The sequence below is a fragment of the Otolemur garnettii genome, unplaced genomic scaffold (genome assembly GCF_000181295.1).
Source record: "Otolemur garnettii isolate 467f Iridium unplaced genomic scaffold, OtoGar3 scaffold00178, whole genome shotgun sequence".
Lineage (NCBI taxonomy): Eukaryota > Metazoa > Chordata > Mammalia > Primates > Galagidae > Otolemur > Otolemur garnettii.
The window spans coordinates 588,124-606,695 of NW_003852573.1; the positions used below are offsets into that span (position 1 = coordinate 588,124).

General features: G+C 34.7%; 1 protein-coding gene across 5 annotated transcripts in view; it reads left to right on the forward strand.

The window, feature by feature from the left end:
- SYT14 (synaptotagmin 14) overlaps positions 1-18,572 on the forward strand; it is a 226,121-nt gene that overhangs the window by 78,372 nt on the left and 129,177 nt on the right. For 3 of the 5 annotated variants that reach the window (XM_003800506.1, XM_003800505.1, XM_003800507.1), the window contains exon 3: positions 13,724-13,888. In XM_003800506.1, the coding sequence (XP_003800554.1) occupies positions 13,724-13,888 (165 nt within the window). Of the gene's footprint in view, positions 1-5,431; positions 5,483-7,605; positions 7,703-13,723; positions 13,889-18,572 lie in introns of those variants that run through there. The other 2 variants (XM_012811855.2, XM_012811856.2) reach the window with 1 other exon arrangement.

Consider the following 18,572-nt stretch of genomic DNA (forward strand, 5'->3'; position numbering starts at 1 on the left):
TTTTTTTTGAGACAAAATCTCAAGCTGTTGCCCTGGGGTCACAGCTCATAGCAACCTCAAACTCTTGGGTTCAAGCGATTCTCTTGCCTCAGCCTTCCAAGTAGCTGGGACTACAAGCACCTGTCACAACGCCCGGCTATTTTTGTTGTTGTTGTTTTTGCAGTTGTCATTGTCATTTTAGCTGGCCCAGGCTGGGTTCAAACCCACCAGCCTCCGTGTATGTGGTCAGCACCCTACCTACTGAGCTACACAGGCACCGCCCAGTACAGCCTGTTCTTAACAGGCCATGAACGGTACTGGTCTGTGCCCTGGGCACCTTAGCTTTAAATCATCATATTATATTCTTTAGCAGGGTTAGGAAAGCACTTTCTCTTCTAAAATTCATTGAATGTTGCCAAAGCCTTACAAATACCAGTTTTCTTTTGTAATACCTTTGTTCTCTATAAACTTAATTTCACTTACAAATGCTTTTTCTCTTCATTTCTTCTGCTTTTTGATTTGTTCCTTATTGTGAAATAGTCTACTAATTTCTTCTTTATTAGACATTCTCAATTTTATTTTGAAATTGGACAACATAATTGCTTTAATCAGAATCTAATAGCCTAATAGAAAGCCTAGTTCTCACCTGTTAGAAACATTAAACACTGATTTGTTTGATTTGTATTATATACAAGATACTTTACATTATTTGCAATTTTTTCCTGGCACCTTTTAGTGAGCCAGTGTTTTCATTAACATTTTTTGGTGCTTGACTCTTGATAGGGTAGTATTCTTGTAATTATCTATATTGAACTTCATTTTGTTTTGGTGATTATTTCTTTAATATATTGAGGTCCCTATATTCTTTCTTTCAGTAAATTAGCAGTCATGTCCAACCCAGTATTTCAAGGACTGTCTATAGATGTAAGGAACATTTTCTCAGTCTCTTCCTTTATGTTGTTGGTAAAGGTATTAAGTAACACAGGTCTGTAGAGTGGTTTTCTTTAAGCTTATTCTGAGTCATTGGGTTTGGGCTACAATCTTACATCTTTTCATCTAGTTATCTCATCACTCAGTCCCATACTTAACTATTGCTATTCCTGACTTCAAGTTGCTAGTCTAGAAAAAGAGAATATTCAATTAGAGAAAGTGTGGTTCTTAATGGCCTCTGTGGCATTAGACCTAGTTACTAATAAGGCAAACACGATAAACTAGAGCAGGGGGCCTCAAACTTTTTAAACAGGGGGCCAAGTCACTGTCCCTCAGACTGTTGGAGGGAAAGACTGCAGGCCCGAGGACTAGTCGACTGCTAAGCAGGACAGGCAGCAGCAGCAAAAACACCCAGCGGGCCTGATAAATGTCCTAGGTGGGCTGCATGTGGCCCACAGGCCGTAGTTTGAGGATGCCTACACTAGAGAGATTTGCATAAGGCAGAAAAGCAAAACTAACACTAATCCTGGTGCATGCCTGAAACATACCATCATGAAGCAAAATGATTTACTAGGCTTTCAAGTCTTCACGTAGAATGTAGAGGCTATGTGTAAGTTTGTTAATTAGAATGAAATTTCATGTTAGAGGAAATTGTGAGATTTATTCAAGAAGGCTAGATGTTATGAATGTTATCCTTGTTTTCATGGCTAGTTATTTCAAAGAAAGAAATTAACAAGTTATTTTGACATGGTGCACTGAGATACTAAGATTGCTTCTTGGTGTCAGATCTTTTTCTAGATAATTGTAAGTTTTTTTTTAATAAGTTGTATGAATATTTTCCCATGTAAATACTCCAATGGTTTTAAAAATATAATTAGCATTTGACCTTTAACCTGCAGTCTATATTTCATTGGCTTGAATGTCAGTATGACCTGTTGCAGGAAGATTATTTGGTAAAGCATGTTCACAGACTGCTACCTTTTAAAATATATTCATAAAATCAGTAAGTAATTTATATTTTTTAGGTGTTTATGATCTAATGCCTCTTTATTGGAAATAGCATTAATGGATCAAGTAAAGATAAACCATTTAAAAGTTAATTTAGGACATTTGTGTGTGTGTGTATATGTTTACTAGTTTGTATGTGTGAGACAGCATAAAGGGTAGGTTCCAAAAAGAACCTGTTTATTCCATCCTCTTTAATTGAGACCACTAACACATAGGCCATCATCGTTCCTCGCCGGGATTACTGACTGCAGTTACTTACTAAACAGTATCTTAGCAGTCTTCCTGTACTTCCATCTGTATTTCTACATCACACTGATCTTATGACTCTCATGCCTCAAATACTTTATTGAGTACCCAATGCCTTCAAATAAAGTTCAGACTCCTTAACAAATTTTACAAGGTCTTTTGTGATTTTGCTTTCCTTGATTACTTTCCAGCTTTATCTTTTTCTACTTTATACCTTTTATTATATTTCCTCAATGTGTCACTGTCTCTTGCCTCTGGGACTTTTTACCATAAATACTCTTTTTTACTTTTTCCTTTTATCTCTTTTTTCTTCTAGATTCTTCATATTTCTAGATTCTAGAGTATTCATATTTCAGTTTAGGAGTTAATTCCTTCAGCAAATCCTCCCTGATCTCCCAAAGCAGGAGTAAGTACCCCTGTAATACTTTATTAGGTTTCTGGGTTCTAGGACCATGTTTTTCTTGTTTGGCTTAGTATTTATTGAATAAATTATTTTACAGCTAGTACTCCTCAGATATTTCCTATTATAGAAGACACTATCACTTACGGATAGCACAAGGATACCTACTAAGAGCGTGAAAGTTTTGTATTTTATTTTTTAAATTTCAGCAAATTGTCTTAGTTTTATCTTTACCAATTTAAAGTATAAAAAAGTTTCCTTATTAGTTAAATTATATAATAATATCTTCCTAAATCCTAACTAAAATGGACACTGCTGAAAGATGTGTCTTGGTACCCCATCAATTTTACTTCTCTCAGTTTCATCATTTCATTACCTATCTTTACTTTTTTTTGGTTTGTTTGTTTTTATTTTATTTTATTTTATTTTTATCTTTTTTATGGAGAGAGTCTCACTTTGTGTCCTTCAGTAGAGAACTGTGGAATCATAGCTCACAGCAACCTCTGCCAACCTCTGGGTCCCTGGGTTTAAGTGATTCTCTAGCCTCAGCCTCCCAAGTAGCTGGGATTACAGGCACCTGCCAGAACACCCGGCAATTTTTGGTTGAGACGGGGTCTCACTCTGGCTCTCACTCTGGCTCATGCTGGTCTCGAACCTCTAAGCACAGGTGATCCACCCGCCTCAGCCTCCCACAGCGCTGGGACAACAGGCGTGAGCCACCACACCCGGCCTTTTTTATTTTTTGAGACAGAGTCTTACCTGATCACCCTAGGTAAAGTGCTATGATGTCATAGCTCCCAGCAACCTCAAACTCTTGGGCTTACATGATTCTCTTGCCTCAGCCTCCCACGTAGCTGGTACTACAGGTGCCCGCCACAATGCCCTGCTATTTTTCAAGACGAGGTCTCACTCTGGCTCAGGCTGGTCTCTAACCTGTGAGCTCAGGCAACCCACCCACCTCGCTATCTTTTCTCTTTTTGATTGACATACTCTTTCTTGAGCTGTGTGATTAATGTTGATTTGGTTGCACATGACCCTTAACTCGTGGCACTACTTCTTACTTTATAAAACCTTTCTTATTGGAATTAACTCCTACTTTAATGACTTAAAATTTTTATGTACAACCCCTCAGGACCATTTCCCACTTGATTCTGTTCTAGCACTGCCATGCTTATTCAGTGGCTGCTCAGTAACTCGGCAGCTGAAATTGGAAGATTGTATCTTCTTTGAAAAGCTTTTAGGATAATTTTTGTTTAAAATTTGAAATATTTTTGCTTTCACTATGTTTAATACAGGTATTTTATCAATGAAAAATGGAGAAAGATATCACCTTGCAACTCAAGCTCCAGATTTTTTATTCTGTATGCGTTGGGAATGCAGGTGAATAGAACTTAATGTTCTAATTGTTGGAGCACAAAAGTAGGATCACAAAATGATGTTGAACTCTTGTCATCGCTAACTGATATGTGCTACACCTGTTTATTTATTGGATAAGAAAACAAGATATGCTACTAAGATAGATGATTACATGCATATGTGTTTAAGACACAGTAAATCCATGTGCTTTGGATCAGTGTTTTCAGCAAAGCCTACATCTCTTTAATATGGATCAGGTTTGGGGGTGAAAAAGCTATTTTTAGAGCAAGGAAAGGATGTTTTGATCACTTTAAGAACTTACAGAACTAGTTGGTCTGATACTAAAATTTAGAAAGAAGATGCTGTGTTTCTAAGAGATTGAAGGAAACTGCTTTGTATTTATCAGAATTTTGCTGGGTTTGAGTTAAATCTTAAAATAAGCATGTCTGGTACTGTGGTTGACATCAAAAACTGAGTTTAACTAGTTGGTGCAGTTGGTGTTGAGTTTCCAAAAGTCTTACTTATAGTAGCTTATCCATGAAGATCTTATTGAAAAGGAAGAGCAAAGAATCATTGAAAAAGTAAAGGAGAGGCTCGGCGCCTGTAGCTCAGTGGCTAGGGCATCAGCCACATACACTGGAGCTGGCGGGTTGAACCCAGCCTGGGCATGCCAAACAACAATGACAACTACAAAAAAAAAAAAAAAGCCAGGCATTGTGGAGAATGCCTGTAGTCCCAGCTACTTGGGAGGCTGAGGCAAGAGAATCGCTTGAGCCATGATGGCACAGCACTCTATGAAGGGCAACATAGTGAGACTCTCAAACAAAACAAACAAACAAAAAGAAGTAGAGGAGAGGCACATGTGGCCTTAGATATTGCCTGTGCTATCGATTATTTAGATAATTTGGAAGGAATTCATACACATTGAATAGACAATGAAAAATCTTGAGGCATTTAGCCCTAATTTTAGTTAAAAGAATGATTGTGCTTTGCTATAAGGATATTTGCCAGGAAAACAAGTTTATCTTGATCTAAACTTCATTGGAATTATAATTTTGAGGCCTCAATCAAGACTATCCCTGAAGAAAAATCTCTGCCAGAAGATGGTTGACAGAGCTTTTATATTAAGTATTATAAAGTACTTTCAGTATCATTAGGTTGGAGTGTTATTATTTAGTTTGAAATAATATTTATTTGGTTTTTCATACTTAATAAATGTTTAGACTTTCTTTTTTTCAACTTTTTCAAAATTTGTTATTAGATTTGAATGAATTTCAATTTGTTGCATTCTACTTATAGGAAATATAGGTTCAATCTGTTGATGGTTTGAAATGTGAAACAAGTTAGGTGGCATCTATTGGATCAGCCTAGCCAGGTAACCATTTCTCTTAGACGGCATTTTCCCCAGTATCTTAGACGGTGCTCCTCATCCCTGCCATCTGTACCTTCTCCTCTGTTGTATGTAGGCTCCAAAAAGAACCTCTTTACGTTACCCAGCAGTGAATTCCATTGTTTTTATCTGTGAATGTTCTTTTAATGATTGGTTTTGTAATAAAGTCTAGAGTTATTAACTATGTATTATACTCATTTTTTGACTTACATGTCATCTTATAGTTTTGCGTCATTTGTAACATAAAAATTTCAAGGGAGATTTTGTCATATAACTGAAACATTATATCATAAAAGAAAACATCAATCAATCATTTATTTTCCTAACTTGTCTCTCAGAATTACTGATAATTCTCTATTTCATGTCTAACTAGAGCAAACAAATTATAGAATTTTTCTAAATAAAACGTGAAAAATATTCAGAGCTAATTATATAGAAAACAGGTATTATTCTTTTAAAATGAAAGTTGACTTCTTATCTAGTTCACATTTTGGTCAAGAGATAGAATTCCATCTATTAAATGAATTATTAAAGTATCCATTACATGGAGTTGGAAGAGTAGTGTTTCATGCCCAGCAGAACAGATCAGCAGTACATCCCCTGTAAAGCAAATCGTAAGTTGTTGCCTTTTATCTTTTTTAAAAGAATTACACGAAACATAAATACTTTTTGTTTAATTTCACATGTAAAATATAGTGAATAAAATAGTCTTGTAAAATTTATTTCAGAAGTTATAATTAGTTTTGATACAAACAAATTTTATTTATAGTATTGTGGTATAAGTAAATCGAAACTGAAAATATATTGCTATATAGATAAATATCTTGTATTCATTTTTATTTATGGTAATATTTTTCTCAGAAACTTTACATAGAAAATTTTCTTGTATAACAAAATATAAAGTAGAATGTAGGTGAATTCTACAGTATTTTCAAAGTCAGAATGGAGTTGCTCTTGTTTTGACGTTTTGGGACTGTAATTTTAACTTTTAAAAAAAGTCCAACTAATAGTCCATAGAAATTAAAGTGAATTTTGCCACTATTATTGAAGTCTGAATTTTCATATAAAGTATTTTTTATAAAGACATACATTCATTCCTAAATATAAAGGTAGCTATTAAAACCAGGTCAATATGCATAACATAAATAATAATTAATTTCAGACAAAGTAAACTTGATGTATTTTCTGTATATGCCTTGTGCCATTTTCACTTTGCATTATGAATTTAGGTAATTTGTATATGGAATAATATAGCTTACAGTTAATTTAGTTATTTATTGAGCACTACTAATGAATAGCAAGCTTATTGTTCTACAGAATACCTTTAGTTTTTAAATTTTGATTTATTAAATTTTCAAATGTGGCATATGTCATGAGGATATACCATTGATTTTTGTATCTAAGTATAGTAGTAAAATTCATTTTGAAATATTTTGAGTAGTATCTTTTTTGAAAAATATTATAATTTCAGTTTTATGTGTATAATTCATGTATTTATTTTTAGAAAGTAGAAATCAGTTGCTGTTTTCTTAACAAATACGAAAGCTAAACAGTAAAATATTTGCTCATAACATATATAGTAAGCTATGTTACTTTGGTTATGTTGCTTTCCCCTCCTCTTGTTTTTCTAGAGACAGGGTCTTGCTCTGTTTCCTGGGCTGGAGTGTAGTGGTACAATCCTAGCTCACTATAATTTCAAACTCTCAGGCTCAGGCAGTCCCCCTGCCTCAGCCTCCCAAGAAGCTTAAGACTACAGGTGTGTACCACTGCATCTGGCTAATTAAAAAAATTTTTTTTTGTATAGACAGCATTTCCCTATGTTGCCCAAGCTGGTTCTTAAACTCCAGGCATCAAGCAATCCTCTTGCCTCATGTGAGCCACTGTGCCTGGGAGCTTTAACTGATATTTTTATATGTAGGTTGGCATACTGCTATAAGGAGTAGTATTGCTTGTGGTGTTTAGGACCATGAACTTTGGAGTCAGAATGTCTGGGGTGCAAATCCAGGTTGTTCTACTTCCTGCATTTGTGATGTTGGATAGATTATTCTCCAGCCCTTAGTTTATTAATCTGAAGGCCAAGATACTAATATTATAGTACTTACCTAGCATGAAGTGGTTTTGAGCATTACATTTTAAAATGAAAGCAGTTATAACAGTGTCTGGCAAATGGGAAACATAAGTACTTAACAGTTTTGGTTCAAGAGTCAGTGTGCCTGAGTTCAAATCTAGGTTCTATCACGAAAATTTCAATACAAATTTTAAGATCTTAAAATTTTTACTTATTCTGTTGCCTGAGATAGAGTGCAGCGGCATCATCATAGCTCACTATAACCTTACACTTCTGGGCTCCAGTAATACTCCTGCCTTAGCTTTTGCAATAGGTGGGCCTGTAGGCACACCCAGCTAATTTTTTAATTTTTTATAGAGACAGCTATGTTGCTGACTTCTGGCCTCAAGTAATCTTCTCACCTCCTCCCAAAGTACTAGGAGTTGTAGTAATGATTAAATGAGGCAATGCTTTAAAGCACTTGAAACAGCCTTGGCAAATAATAAGTACCCTTTAAGTGTTTGATACTGTTCATCTTATTAGTTGGTCTTGGTTTTATGGTTTATTGCACTAAAATTTTGCAAATTTGAATTATGGGAAAATAATGCATTAGTAACTTTTAAGTTCTTTACTACATTCAACACATTTGATTCTTCAAATGTATAATATTAACCAAGCTAATTATTTACTGTTTGATTTTAAATAGAGATTTTGAAGGTTCTCCTTAAGAGGTAATAGTGTATTTTTAAATATATTTACTTATTTGTGGTGAATAACCTAGAATACTTGGAAAGGGGAGGTTTCTGTAGAGGTAAATTAATCATATTCTTAGGAATACTTATGCAGAACGACTTTATAAGCAAATTCATAGTATAAATAGGGTTTTGGGGGAAAATTCCAATTATACTGAATGAAAATATATTTGTTACTGGCAAAGTCTAAGTTAATGTTATTTACTTATTTTTAGAGACACAGTCTCACTCTGTTGCCTCAGGGTAGAGTGCCTGTGTCAGCCTAGCTCACAGCAACCTTAAATTCCTGGGTTCAAGCTATCCTCCTGCCTCAGCCTCCTGAGTAGCTGGGACTACAGGCACCTGCCAAAATGCTGGCTCATTTTTCTGTTTTTCACTAGAGACAGGGGTCTGGGTCTTGCTCAGGCTGGTCTTGAACTCCTGAGCTCAAATGATCCTCCTGCTTTGGCCTCCCTGATTGTTGAGATTACAGGCGTGAGCTACCACATTCAGCTATAATTTAATTTTTTAATTGATGATATATAGCATTTATGTCTTTAGGTTAATTTCAGTGCCTTGTCTATAACAGTTTTATACATAGGTGGGATTCATCAAATGTTTTTATACTCAGAACTCTTGCTTACCAGCATCTGATTATCATGGCATTTGAAATGCAGCAGAACCTTTGTGAGTTGACCATCCACAGAACTGTCACAAACTGGTCAGCTTACAGAGGACCTAGGATAGAAGGACCTAGGATTACTGTACTGATAGAAACATGTGGTGCATTTCTGGTCTATGAAAATTAGATTAACTTAAGGAGGTGGTCAGTGTACAAGAGAAGGCCACCTATGGACATTTTACTGTAATACTATTTTAGTCTTGAGATAAGGATGGAAAATGAAGGTCTAAAGATTTTTAATATTTTAATTAGCAAATATTCTTGTCTATAATCATAATGCTTTTTGAAAATTGTAAATATATAAAATACTTTCAACAAATTTGGAAAATGGGCATTTAGATAGGTGATGGATAAAAAGGAAATAATTTGAGAAGTCGTATTTTATCTTTTCCTCGTGAGAAAACTTAAACAAATTTTTTTCTATCTCACAGTATGTATTTACCTTAAAATTTTTAATGTAAGAGATGTGCCATTAATAAAACCTAGTACCAACATTTGCCAACTTTGTTTTTAGTGAGTTAAGTATTTCATATGGAATAAGAGAAGCAAAAGGAACAAATTCCAAATATTCTGTAACCAGCCTGACCTCTACCAGGACACCATAGTCATATTTCCCTCCCTGAAATATTCTGTTGACGTTTCTAACGCAACATTACAAAAGCTAAACTAATTACCTACCTCTCTTCTTCCATTACCCTCTTTCCCTTGACACCCTAAGCCAAATGCCTTTCTTCTTATAACTTTCATTTTGGTTAATGAATTACCATTTACTCAGTCATTCATAATGAAAACTTTAGAATTATGCTTAACTTCTCTTCTTCCTCAACCTTTGTACCAAATTGATTGGGTCACTATCAGCTTTCTGTCAATGAAGACTAGAATTCACCTTGCTGCTACCATTGCTACTGCTTGGTATCTTCTTGGTATTAACTTTGGTGTATCTTCCATTGCAGTTTTATACATAGGTGGAATTTATTACATTTTTGAAATTCAGAACTGTTTTAAGAACTCTTCGTATTTTGCCACTATTCACTCCCTACCATGTTTTAGTTTTCCAATAGCCTTAACCAATATAGTTCTATAAGTCAAACCTATAACCATGTTACTGCACAAATACAAAATCTTTGGGGTGATATTTACAATTTTGAGCTTGCTTCTTCAGCTTGTCTGGTATATGCTTTAATTTTTTTTTTCATTGAGGCATTTTATTTCTAAGTATGTATTACATCTGTAGAAAAAGAATCCCAGGATCTCCCCCCCCCCCATATGCTGCTTCATAGTCTATGATGCCAGCTGAACTTGTCAGTATAATGAAACCAAACTGATAGGATGGGAGTGTATTTATTCAGTCATGTTGCTAGATCTTTTGAGTTGCAAAGAGGATCTGGGGCTTATCACTCCACACTTGCTTAAGCTATCTGTGAGGTTCACAACTATTTTGCCATCTCTGTGATTAGCAGTGATTTTAGATTCGCCAATGTAACCATGTTTCATTGTCACAGTTAGAAACCAGAGGGCAACCTTTGAGCATGATATAATGAAAACCTGGTGTTTGGCTCTCTTTTGGGCATTGGTGATGCTCTTGAAATCATCAATTAGGACATTCATGTATACCATTATGGTGGCACAAAAAGATAGTAAAAAGAGCTCCTCTGGTATATTCTTGATCTTTCCTGAACGCACATTCATTCATTTGTTCATTCAAAGGCAGTGGTTCTCAACCTTCCTAATGCTGCAACCCTTTAATACATAAAAAAACCCTTTCCTCATAAAAAAAAAAAATACAGTTCCTCATGTTGTGGTGACCCCCAACCATAATTGTTTTCCTTGCTACTTGATAACTGTAATTTTGTTACTGTTATAAATCATAAGTATCTGATATGAAGGGTGTATTTAGTCCACCCCTGTGAAAGGGTCGTTCAACCCCCAAAGGGGTCACAACCCACAGGTTGAGAAGTGCTGTTCAAAGGGTTCCTATGCCGGTCATGTGGTGTGGTGCTAGGTAGGTGCTTTGAGAATACAGAGGTAAATAAGAAAGTCAGCTGGGTGCTTTTAGAATGCCACACACATATTTTTTTGTCTTTGACCATGCTATTTCATCTGTCCTTTTACTTTTTATAGAGTTTCTATTAATCTTTTATATTTTGATCAAGTGGTATCTTCTTTCTAAAATATTTTGTGACATTTTTAGTGCTGCGCCTTTGTGTTTCAGTAATAATTTATATTCACACCTCTATTATAGTAATTACTGTGTTTATATATATGCACAAATATATATGTGTGTGTATATGTAGACATATATAACTTAGCATATCTTATACCTACTGCTTATACACATAGTTGATCTTTCCCACTAGGTAAATTTAAAAAATGGGAAGAGGGAGACGAAAGTGAAACATAGAAGTAAGGATTGAGGCAAAGAACAGGAAGGAAAATAGAAGCAGTATGAGCAGAGACACTGGAGCCAGACAGCTTCGAACCCTGATACTTCCACTTACCAGCTATGCACGCGGTTTAATATTTCTGTGTCTCAGAGTATCATGGACCATTGTAAAGATTTTTTTTTTTTATTGAATAGCAACTGTGTACATTAATGCACTTCTGGGGTACAGTGTGGGGTTTTCACAAACAATCCGAAACACTTCCATCAAACTGGTTAACATAGCCTTCACGTAATTTTCTTAGTTATTGTGTTAAAACATTCATATTCTACTCATAGAAAGATTCACTAGTACCCTTGTAAGATGAACCACAGAAGTGAACCCTCGACTCCTCCTCCTTCCACCCTTTCCCTCTCCCTCCCCCGCTTCCCCATATGACCATTGTAAAGATTAAATGAGTTAATACATTCAAAGTGCTTTGAGGGTGGGGAACATGTGACCTTGGGGCTACTTGTGGCCTTCTGGATCCTTGACTGGGCCCTTTTGACTGAATCAAAATTTTATAGAACAAATCCTTTTATTAAAAGGAGTGCAGCAGAGAAAGATGAAGCTTTTCTTGCCTCCTTTGATCCTTAAAAAAAAGAATAATCTTGAAATAGAAGGCCACAGGTTCCCCAGATTTTCAGGCTGCGTGATACCTAATCTTGTGTAGCCTCTTGAGGCATTAAATTTCTAAGTGTTTTGAGCCTGGGCTAGCAAGGGAACTCCTATACATATTTGCAAGTGATAGAATTTAGTATAGAAGTACAAGTTTTACTAGCCCTTTATCCCAGATTCTGTTTTGCTTCTGACCTTAGTAGATGTTGACATTAATTACTCACTTTTTACTTATCCTTCAGGCTTGATATAACTACTGCTTTTTTATCATACACCTTAGTTTCTTTTATTAAAACTGTGTTTTCTTCTCTGGCTGTGCTCCCGTCTGAGGACAACATGGGCAGTGGTGATATAAGTTCTTGGTTCTGGTAGCAGGGTCTGTCCCTCAGCACCAACCTGATTGCCAGCAGGCGCTTCTACCTTTCCTTCTCACCGTATTGCCTCTCCCTCACAGTGTCTCTCTCTGCTCTACCTCCTATGCAATGCCATTGACCCAGCTTTTTGAACTATAGTGTGGTATTCAGTTCTGTACTAGGTATACTAACTTTTTAAATAGTGAAATGCTAGGGGATTAAAGCACTCATCATTGACTAGTTGGTGATTTCACTTTTTTAACAAATGAATTAGTTACTAATTGCCATGGCTCTCCTGAGTAAAGAAAGATTCTTGAAGGAGATAACATTTCACTTGCCTCTTGAGTGATGGAAGAAGAAAGTAGGTTGTAGGTGGGGATGTTCGAAGCTCAGGATTCATTCTCAACTACTATATGAATATTATATGTGAGGCACTGGGGTTACAAATATTTAGTTTCTTTTCAACTCCAAATGATTGGTATAGTGACAAATAATGTAAAAATGGAAAGGAAAGAGAGATTGCTATGGATTGGAGAAGTTGGAGAAGATTTGTCTGTTCTCACTCTACAAAACCTTTCTGGGTAATTTCATGTATTTTCTTGAACCAAATTCTCTCAAGAATCTGGTAGTTCATCATAACAAAATTCATTCAGTTTATGGAACATAGAGTGATCTATTCTCTGTGGGTCTTTGTTCACATCCTTTCTGCCTGGAATAATTCTTACTGTTTCTTAAAATATAACCATAGGGGCCATAACTTTCAGAAGAGTTTAGTTGACGCTTCAGCACTTGATTAAGTGTTCCTGTGGTTCTCATAGTTCCCGTTCTTCTCCAATAATAGCCTTTTTTACACTGTATTATAACTGTCTTCACCAAATTGTTCAAGGAAAACAGAAACTGGTTAAGTAAGAATGCCTGGCATATAGATGCTTCATATATATTTATTGGTTGAATGATGAATAGGATGTGGTAGAACAGTTGGTCATTGTAGGCAAGGAGAGGAGGATGAATAAAAACAAGGAGTGTGGTATTGAATATTGCTGATTCTGGGCTAATGAGTAGAACCATTTGACAGGAATGTTATATTGAAAAGAGAGGTTGGAGCATTAAATGGCCAGATTAGGGAGTCCAGAGTTTATTTAATAAGAAAGGGCCAGTGAACTTTTAGAGAGAATAATACATGTTCCCATCAATTTGATTAAGTAATATGCCCATGAAGGGAATTAATTTTTTTCTAATTCTTGTGTTAAAAATCTTTGTAATACTCGTCAGTGGATTAAACATATAACTGTCTATTTTGTATACTACTGTTTCTTTAAAGATTGTTCCAACATAATTTATAAGGAAACTTTTAGAAAACTTAAATGAATGCTATTGAATAAATTGAACAGTTGTCATTGAACTTTGCAGTTTGTTTTTCTTATAAACCAAACTATTTTAAACTATGATAATTTAGAAATATAATTCAAATAAAGTAGTAATGTAACTTATTTATGGGGTTTCCTTCTTTTTTGTCACTTAAGAGAAAATAAATGCTTACAGCTGTGACTTTTTTTTCTCTAGTATCTCCAGAGGCAGTTGGATTTTTGTCAGCTGTTGGGGTGTTTATTATCTTGATGCTGCTCCTTTTTCTCTATATTAATAAGAAGTTCTGTTTTGAAAATGTTGGCGGGTTTCCAGATCTTGGTTCAGAGTACAGTACAAGGAAGAATTCACAAGATAAAATTTGTGAGTATCATATTGCTGCTTCCCTTGTTTGTTCTTTTCACCTGTACTGTTTATTTATCTATTGTAATGCATACAACAAAGAGGTTGATTTTGACATAGTAAACTTAACATTTGTAAGAGTAAAGGATCTAGGTTTAAGTAAATTATGTTCAGGTATCTGTTTGTTGCCCACAAATTGCTAAGATATTACAAAAATTGTCACAAAATGACATTTTAATTTTTCATGTACAAGGTATGCTTTTGAACCTATTATATAAGCAGATCTGTTTTAGGAAGAAGGAAATGTGTTTATGAGGTATGTAGCTTAAATCCATTGTCCAGAGAGCTCCCTAGAGAGTTTCGTCCCAATATCTCTAGAGGACTTTTGAAAGTATTCACCCCTTTCCTCTACCTGCTATTTAATTTTTAGCTGAAGGATAATTTTATTGTTTGGAAGAGGCGGTTTTACCTAGTAATGTATATATAAATGCTGATTATAAAAAATAGGATTCTACTCCCTCTGTTGGCACCATATATTATTGAGTATTACTAGGTACTAGGAAAGATGAAGGTGTGATATCTTTTCTCTTATAGAAATGTTTTTCTTAGAGTTATTTAAAAAAATTATTCCAAGAATTTTTTATTTGCTATTTTCAAAAACTGGCTTATATAAATAATAGTAGGATCAAGTTGAGGATTATAAAAGAAAAGTTTTAATTTAGAAGAATTTTATGTGAAGCCCCAGTAGCCTAATGGCTAAGGCACTTAGACTCCTAATTTGGAAGAATTTTCAGGAACAATAGCTGAGAAATTTTGCCTTCTTTGGCTGTGTATGCATGTTATAGAGATGCTTTTCTGATAACCTAAAAGTGATAGCTCCGTTCCTTAAAGGTTTTGTTATTGAATTATATTTTGTGACTTTTGCATTAGGAAATTATAGTGCTCTATATGGTTTTTATTTGGTTAAGTTCAGTGTTTCTCATACTCTAGTCTTGCTTTTTGATCATTTGTATGAAATGAACTGCTTAATGATATATTTTTCTAGTGGCCTTCAGTAATTCTCTAGTTCAATGTTTATGCATTTTCTTTGGCTTAATAACCCCTTTACAGTATTAAAAATCATTAAAGACCCCCCCAAAACTTTTGTTTATGTGTGTTGTATATATTTATATGGACCATGTTAGAAATTAAAATGGAAAAATTTTAAACTATTTTTATCACTTTATTTTTTTAAGAAAGCATGTTAATAGAAATAACGTGTTTATAATTTTAAAAAACTATGTATTTTCCAAAGCAAAAAATAGTTTACAAAAAAAAAAAATGAGAAGAGTGACATTGTTTTACACTTGTTGCAAATCTCTTTAATGACAGGATAATAGCAGACAGCTTGATTCTCATGTAGGATCTTACATTCAATCTGTCAGGTATCCTCTAGAAACTCCAATGTTGTGAAAAAATGAGAATCTAAAAGTTAAATATCCCTTTACTATGATTATAAAACTATTTTGACTGAAAATCTCTTGAAAAGATCTCAGGAAACTTCTTAATTTTTCTGAGCCTGTCCTGTCAGTTATTAGATAGGAATAATACTATTTCCCAGAGTTCCTGTAAGATCAAGTAGGATGATCACAGTGTCTCACCAGCCCCTCTGCAGGTGTCCGTACCTGCTCTTCCCATTCTTACCTCTGTGCAAAATTATGTAGATATTTTCCCCGTAATATTTTTCTTAATTTGAAATGATAATGGTAGTTTGTTAATAAGATAGTTTCCTTATGTAGACTATTAAGAAATAAGCTAAAAGTACATAATAAAAATTCTTTTTGTACTTCTTCTTTCAGGTGTAGAATAAAAAGCCAATAGTAGTTGAGGGGAAAATATTGTCTTGCTGCTGTTATGATAGCTGTGGAGTGGGAAAAAAATGTCATTTCATTTAAGCCAAGTGGTTTGATTTCATTTTTTTTGGAAGACTTTTTTACTTCAGCATATTTTTTTCCAACTCATAATGCATTTACAGAAAGATTAAAAGCTACGATGTGAACTGCTATTGAGCTGATGAATAGCAACACTTAAGTAAAGGATAAATTCGAGTTCCAAAGTGGTTCATATTTTGAGAAGAGAAAATTCTGCTATCGTACCTCATAGGAACAAAAAATTAGACAATGGCATTTTTCAAAAATTTTCAGCACAATCTACCTTCAGTGTCCTCTCTGGTAGACACAATCAGTAGTGCTGTTGAAGATTTGACCACTGCTGTTGGGGAGGTCAGCTGTGCTTTAACCGACTCAGTTGCTGAGCAAGTAACAAGCATGATAAATGGCTTTCGCCCAGAAGAGGAAAACTCTACAACAGAAGAAGCTGTAGATACTAATAAACAAAAAAATGCAGTGTTAACAGAAGGCTCCCAAAACAGTAATTGTCAGAAAACACAATCTGATTTAGAACATAGAGAAAAACAAATAAATTCTTACAATACTTTATCTCCACAAAAGCAAGATCAAGGAATGCGTGAAGAAAGAGTATTTAAACATACTAATTATAAGAAGCAGACTCTATCAGACTATCAAAAAATAGGTAATACCAGTGATTGTTCTTTGAAAGGTCACATGAGTAATAGTGGGATATCAGTTATCAAACAGAATGCAAGAGCTGGATATACTTCCCAAGAACTTGAAAGTACTGACGTATGTGAAAATACTGGATTAGGAGTCTCCAGTAATAGTAAGAAAACTTTAAAGGAGGTAAGATACCAAGAAATGAAAGGAAATCAGAAGAATTCCAATGGAATAAACATATATGAGCAAAAGAAATGTATTGGGACAGATAATGATAAACTAGAAGAAGGTAGTAAATCTCAACATGTATTGTGGGAAGGAGAGCAAGAGAAAATGGGGAACGTCAATAAATATAAACATCTTACTCATTTAGAGCATTCTGATCATTTAAAGAAAGCTGGAAAAAATATTAAGAGTAAAGGATTTACAGGGAATGAATGTTCAGGAAATGAATGTTCTACAAAAGATACTTTGAGAAGCAATAGACGAGTGATGCAGAAATCCTTTATGAAAGAAGATGCACATCTAGTGCTGTCAACTAATTCTAAAGATAAGTTACCTGGAAAGATCAAGAAACAAATAAATCCAGCAAAATTCTACAAAGTTAAAAGAGATATAGAAACAAAGAGAAATGACGCCATTTCTGCCAAGAAAAAAGCAGCAAAGAGTAAAGATGAAAAATATTGTAAGATAATACCAGAAAAAGGTGAGGTCTCCCAATGTTGGTTTGAATGACTAAATTTTCTCATGTTCAAATTAGTAAAACATCATACACATTTCTCAACTTTCCTATACATGTCTGTATAGCTAATGTAAGACTTTCTTGAATCCTGTTACTAGGAGGCATTTTTAAAGTCATTCAGTATTTTTTTCTAAAATTATTTTAGGAGCATTTGTACAGCACTATTTCTCCCAATCCCTGCATTATTTGGCCTGCTTTTCAGCAGCATTAACATTTTTTAATGTTCATTTATTTTATAACCCAAAACTCTATGGTTTTCTTAAGTAATATGCATATTTTTTGTTGGAATTTATTTGGTATTATAAGATCAAGGAGCAACTTTTAAGTAAAAAACAAATTCAGGTTTCAAAGTGGTTGATATTTTGACAAGAGAAAATTCTACTATCATACCTTTGAGAAACAAAGAATTAGTTGCATTTTAAGGTGTGTGCATGTGCGCGCGTGTGTGTGTGTGTGTGTGTGTGTATTTTTTTTTTAAAAGAGATGCTAGTCTCACTCTGCCACCCAGGCTGGAGTGCAGTGGCATGACCATAGCTTCCTACAGCTCAGACTCCTGGGCTCAAGCAGTTATCCCACCTCAGCCTTCTGAATAGCTGGGACTATATGTACACATCACCATGTCTAGCTAATTTTTAAATTTTTTTGTAGCAATGGGATCTTGCTGTGTTGACTAGGCTGGTCTCAAACTCCTGACCTCAAGTGATCCTCTTGCTTGGGCTCCCCAAAGTGCTAGGATTATAAGCATGAGCCACTGCACCCAGCCGTATTTTATATTTTTATAACTAATTTCTTCTTACAATGTTGCTTTTCAGATCTGTCCTTTTAAGATCTATATTAAAGGCTTTATATTTTTCCTGGAGAGCAATAGATTTTATTTTATTGGGTAACATGTTTCAGGATATTCTTTAGTTAGCCAGGTATTGAAAATTTTATGACTGCTCTATTTACAGTGCGTATATGTGTACATAAACAATGTACTAGCATTCATAAGTTCTCTATATAGAACTAAGATTCTGACTAAGCATTTATAGCTTTCAGACATAATATTTATGAATGTATTCTTTTCTGAATGTATTTATCTTTGTTCGTTCTTTATGAGGTTTTTGTTTCTAGACTTTATCTTAAACATTGTTATTGTTATTAAATTTTAAGCCTTTTTAATTTTGTGAAGGCAAAAAGTGGAAACCAAATAAACACATGTATATATAGAGATAAAATAAATACTTCAGGCCAGTGTAATGTCTGACTTTGCCATCACATTATTAAAAAATATCTGTTGGCTCGGTGCCTATAGCTCAACCGGCTAAGGCGCCAGCCACGTACACCTAAGATGGCGGGTTCGAATCCCCAGCCCGGACCCGCCAAACAACGATGACGGCTGCAACCAAAAAATAGCCGGGCGTTGTGGAGG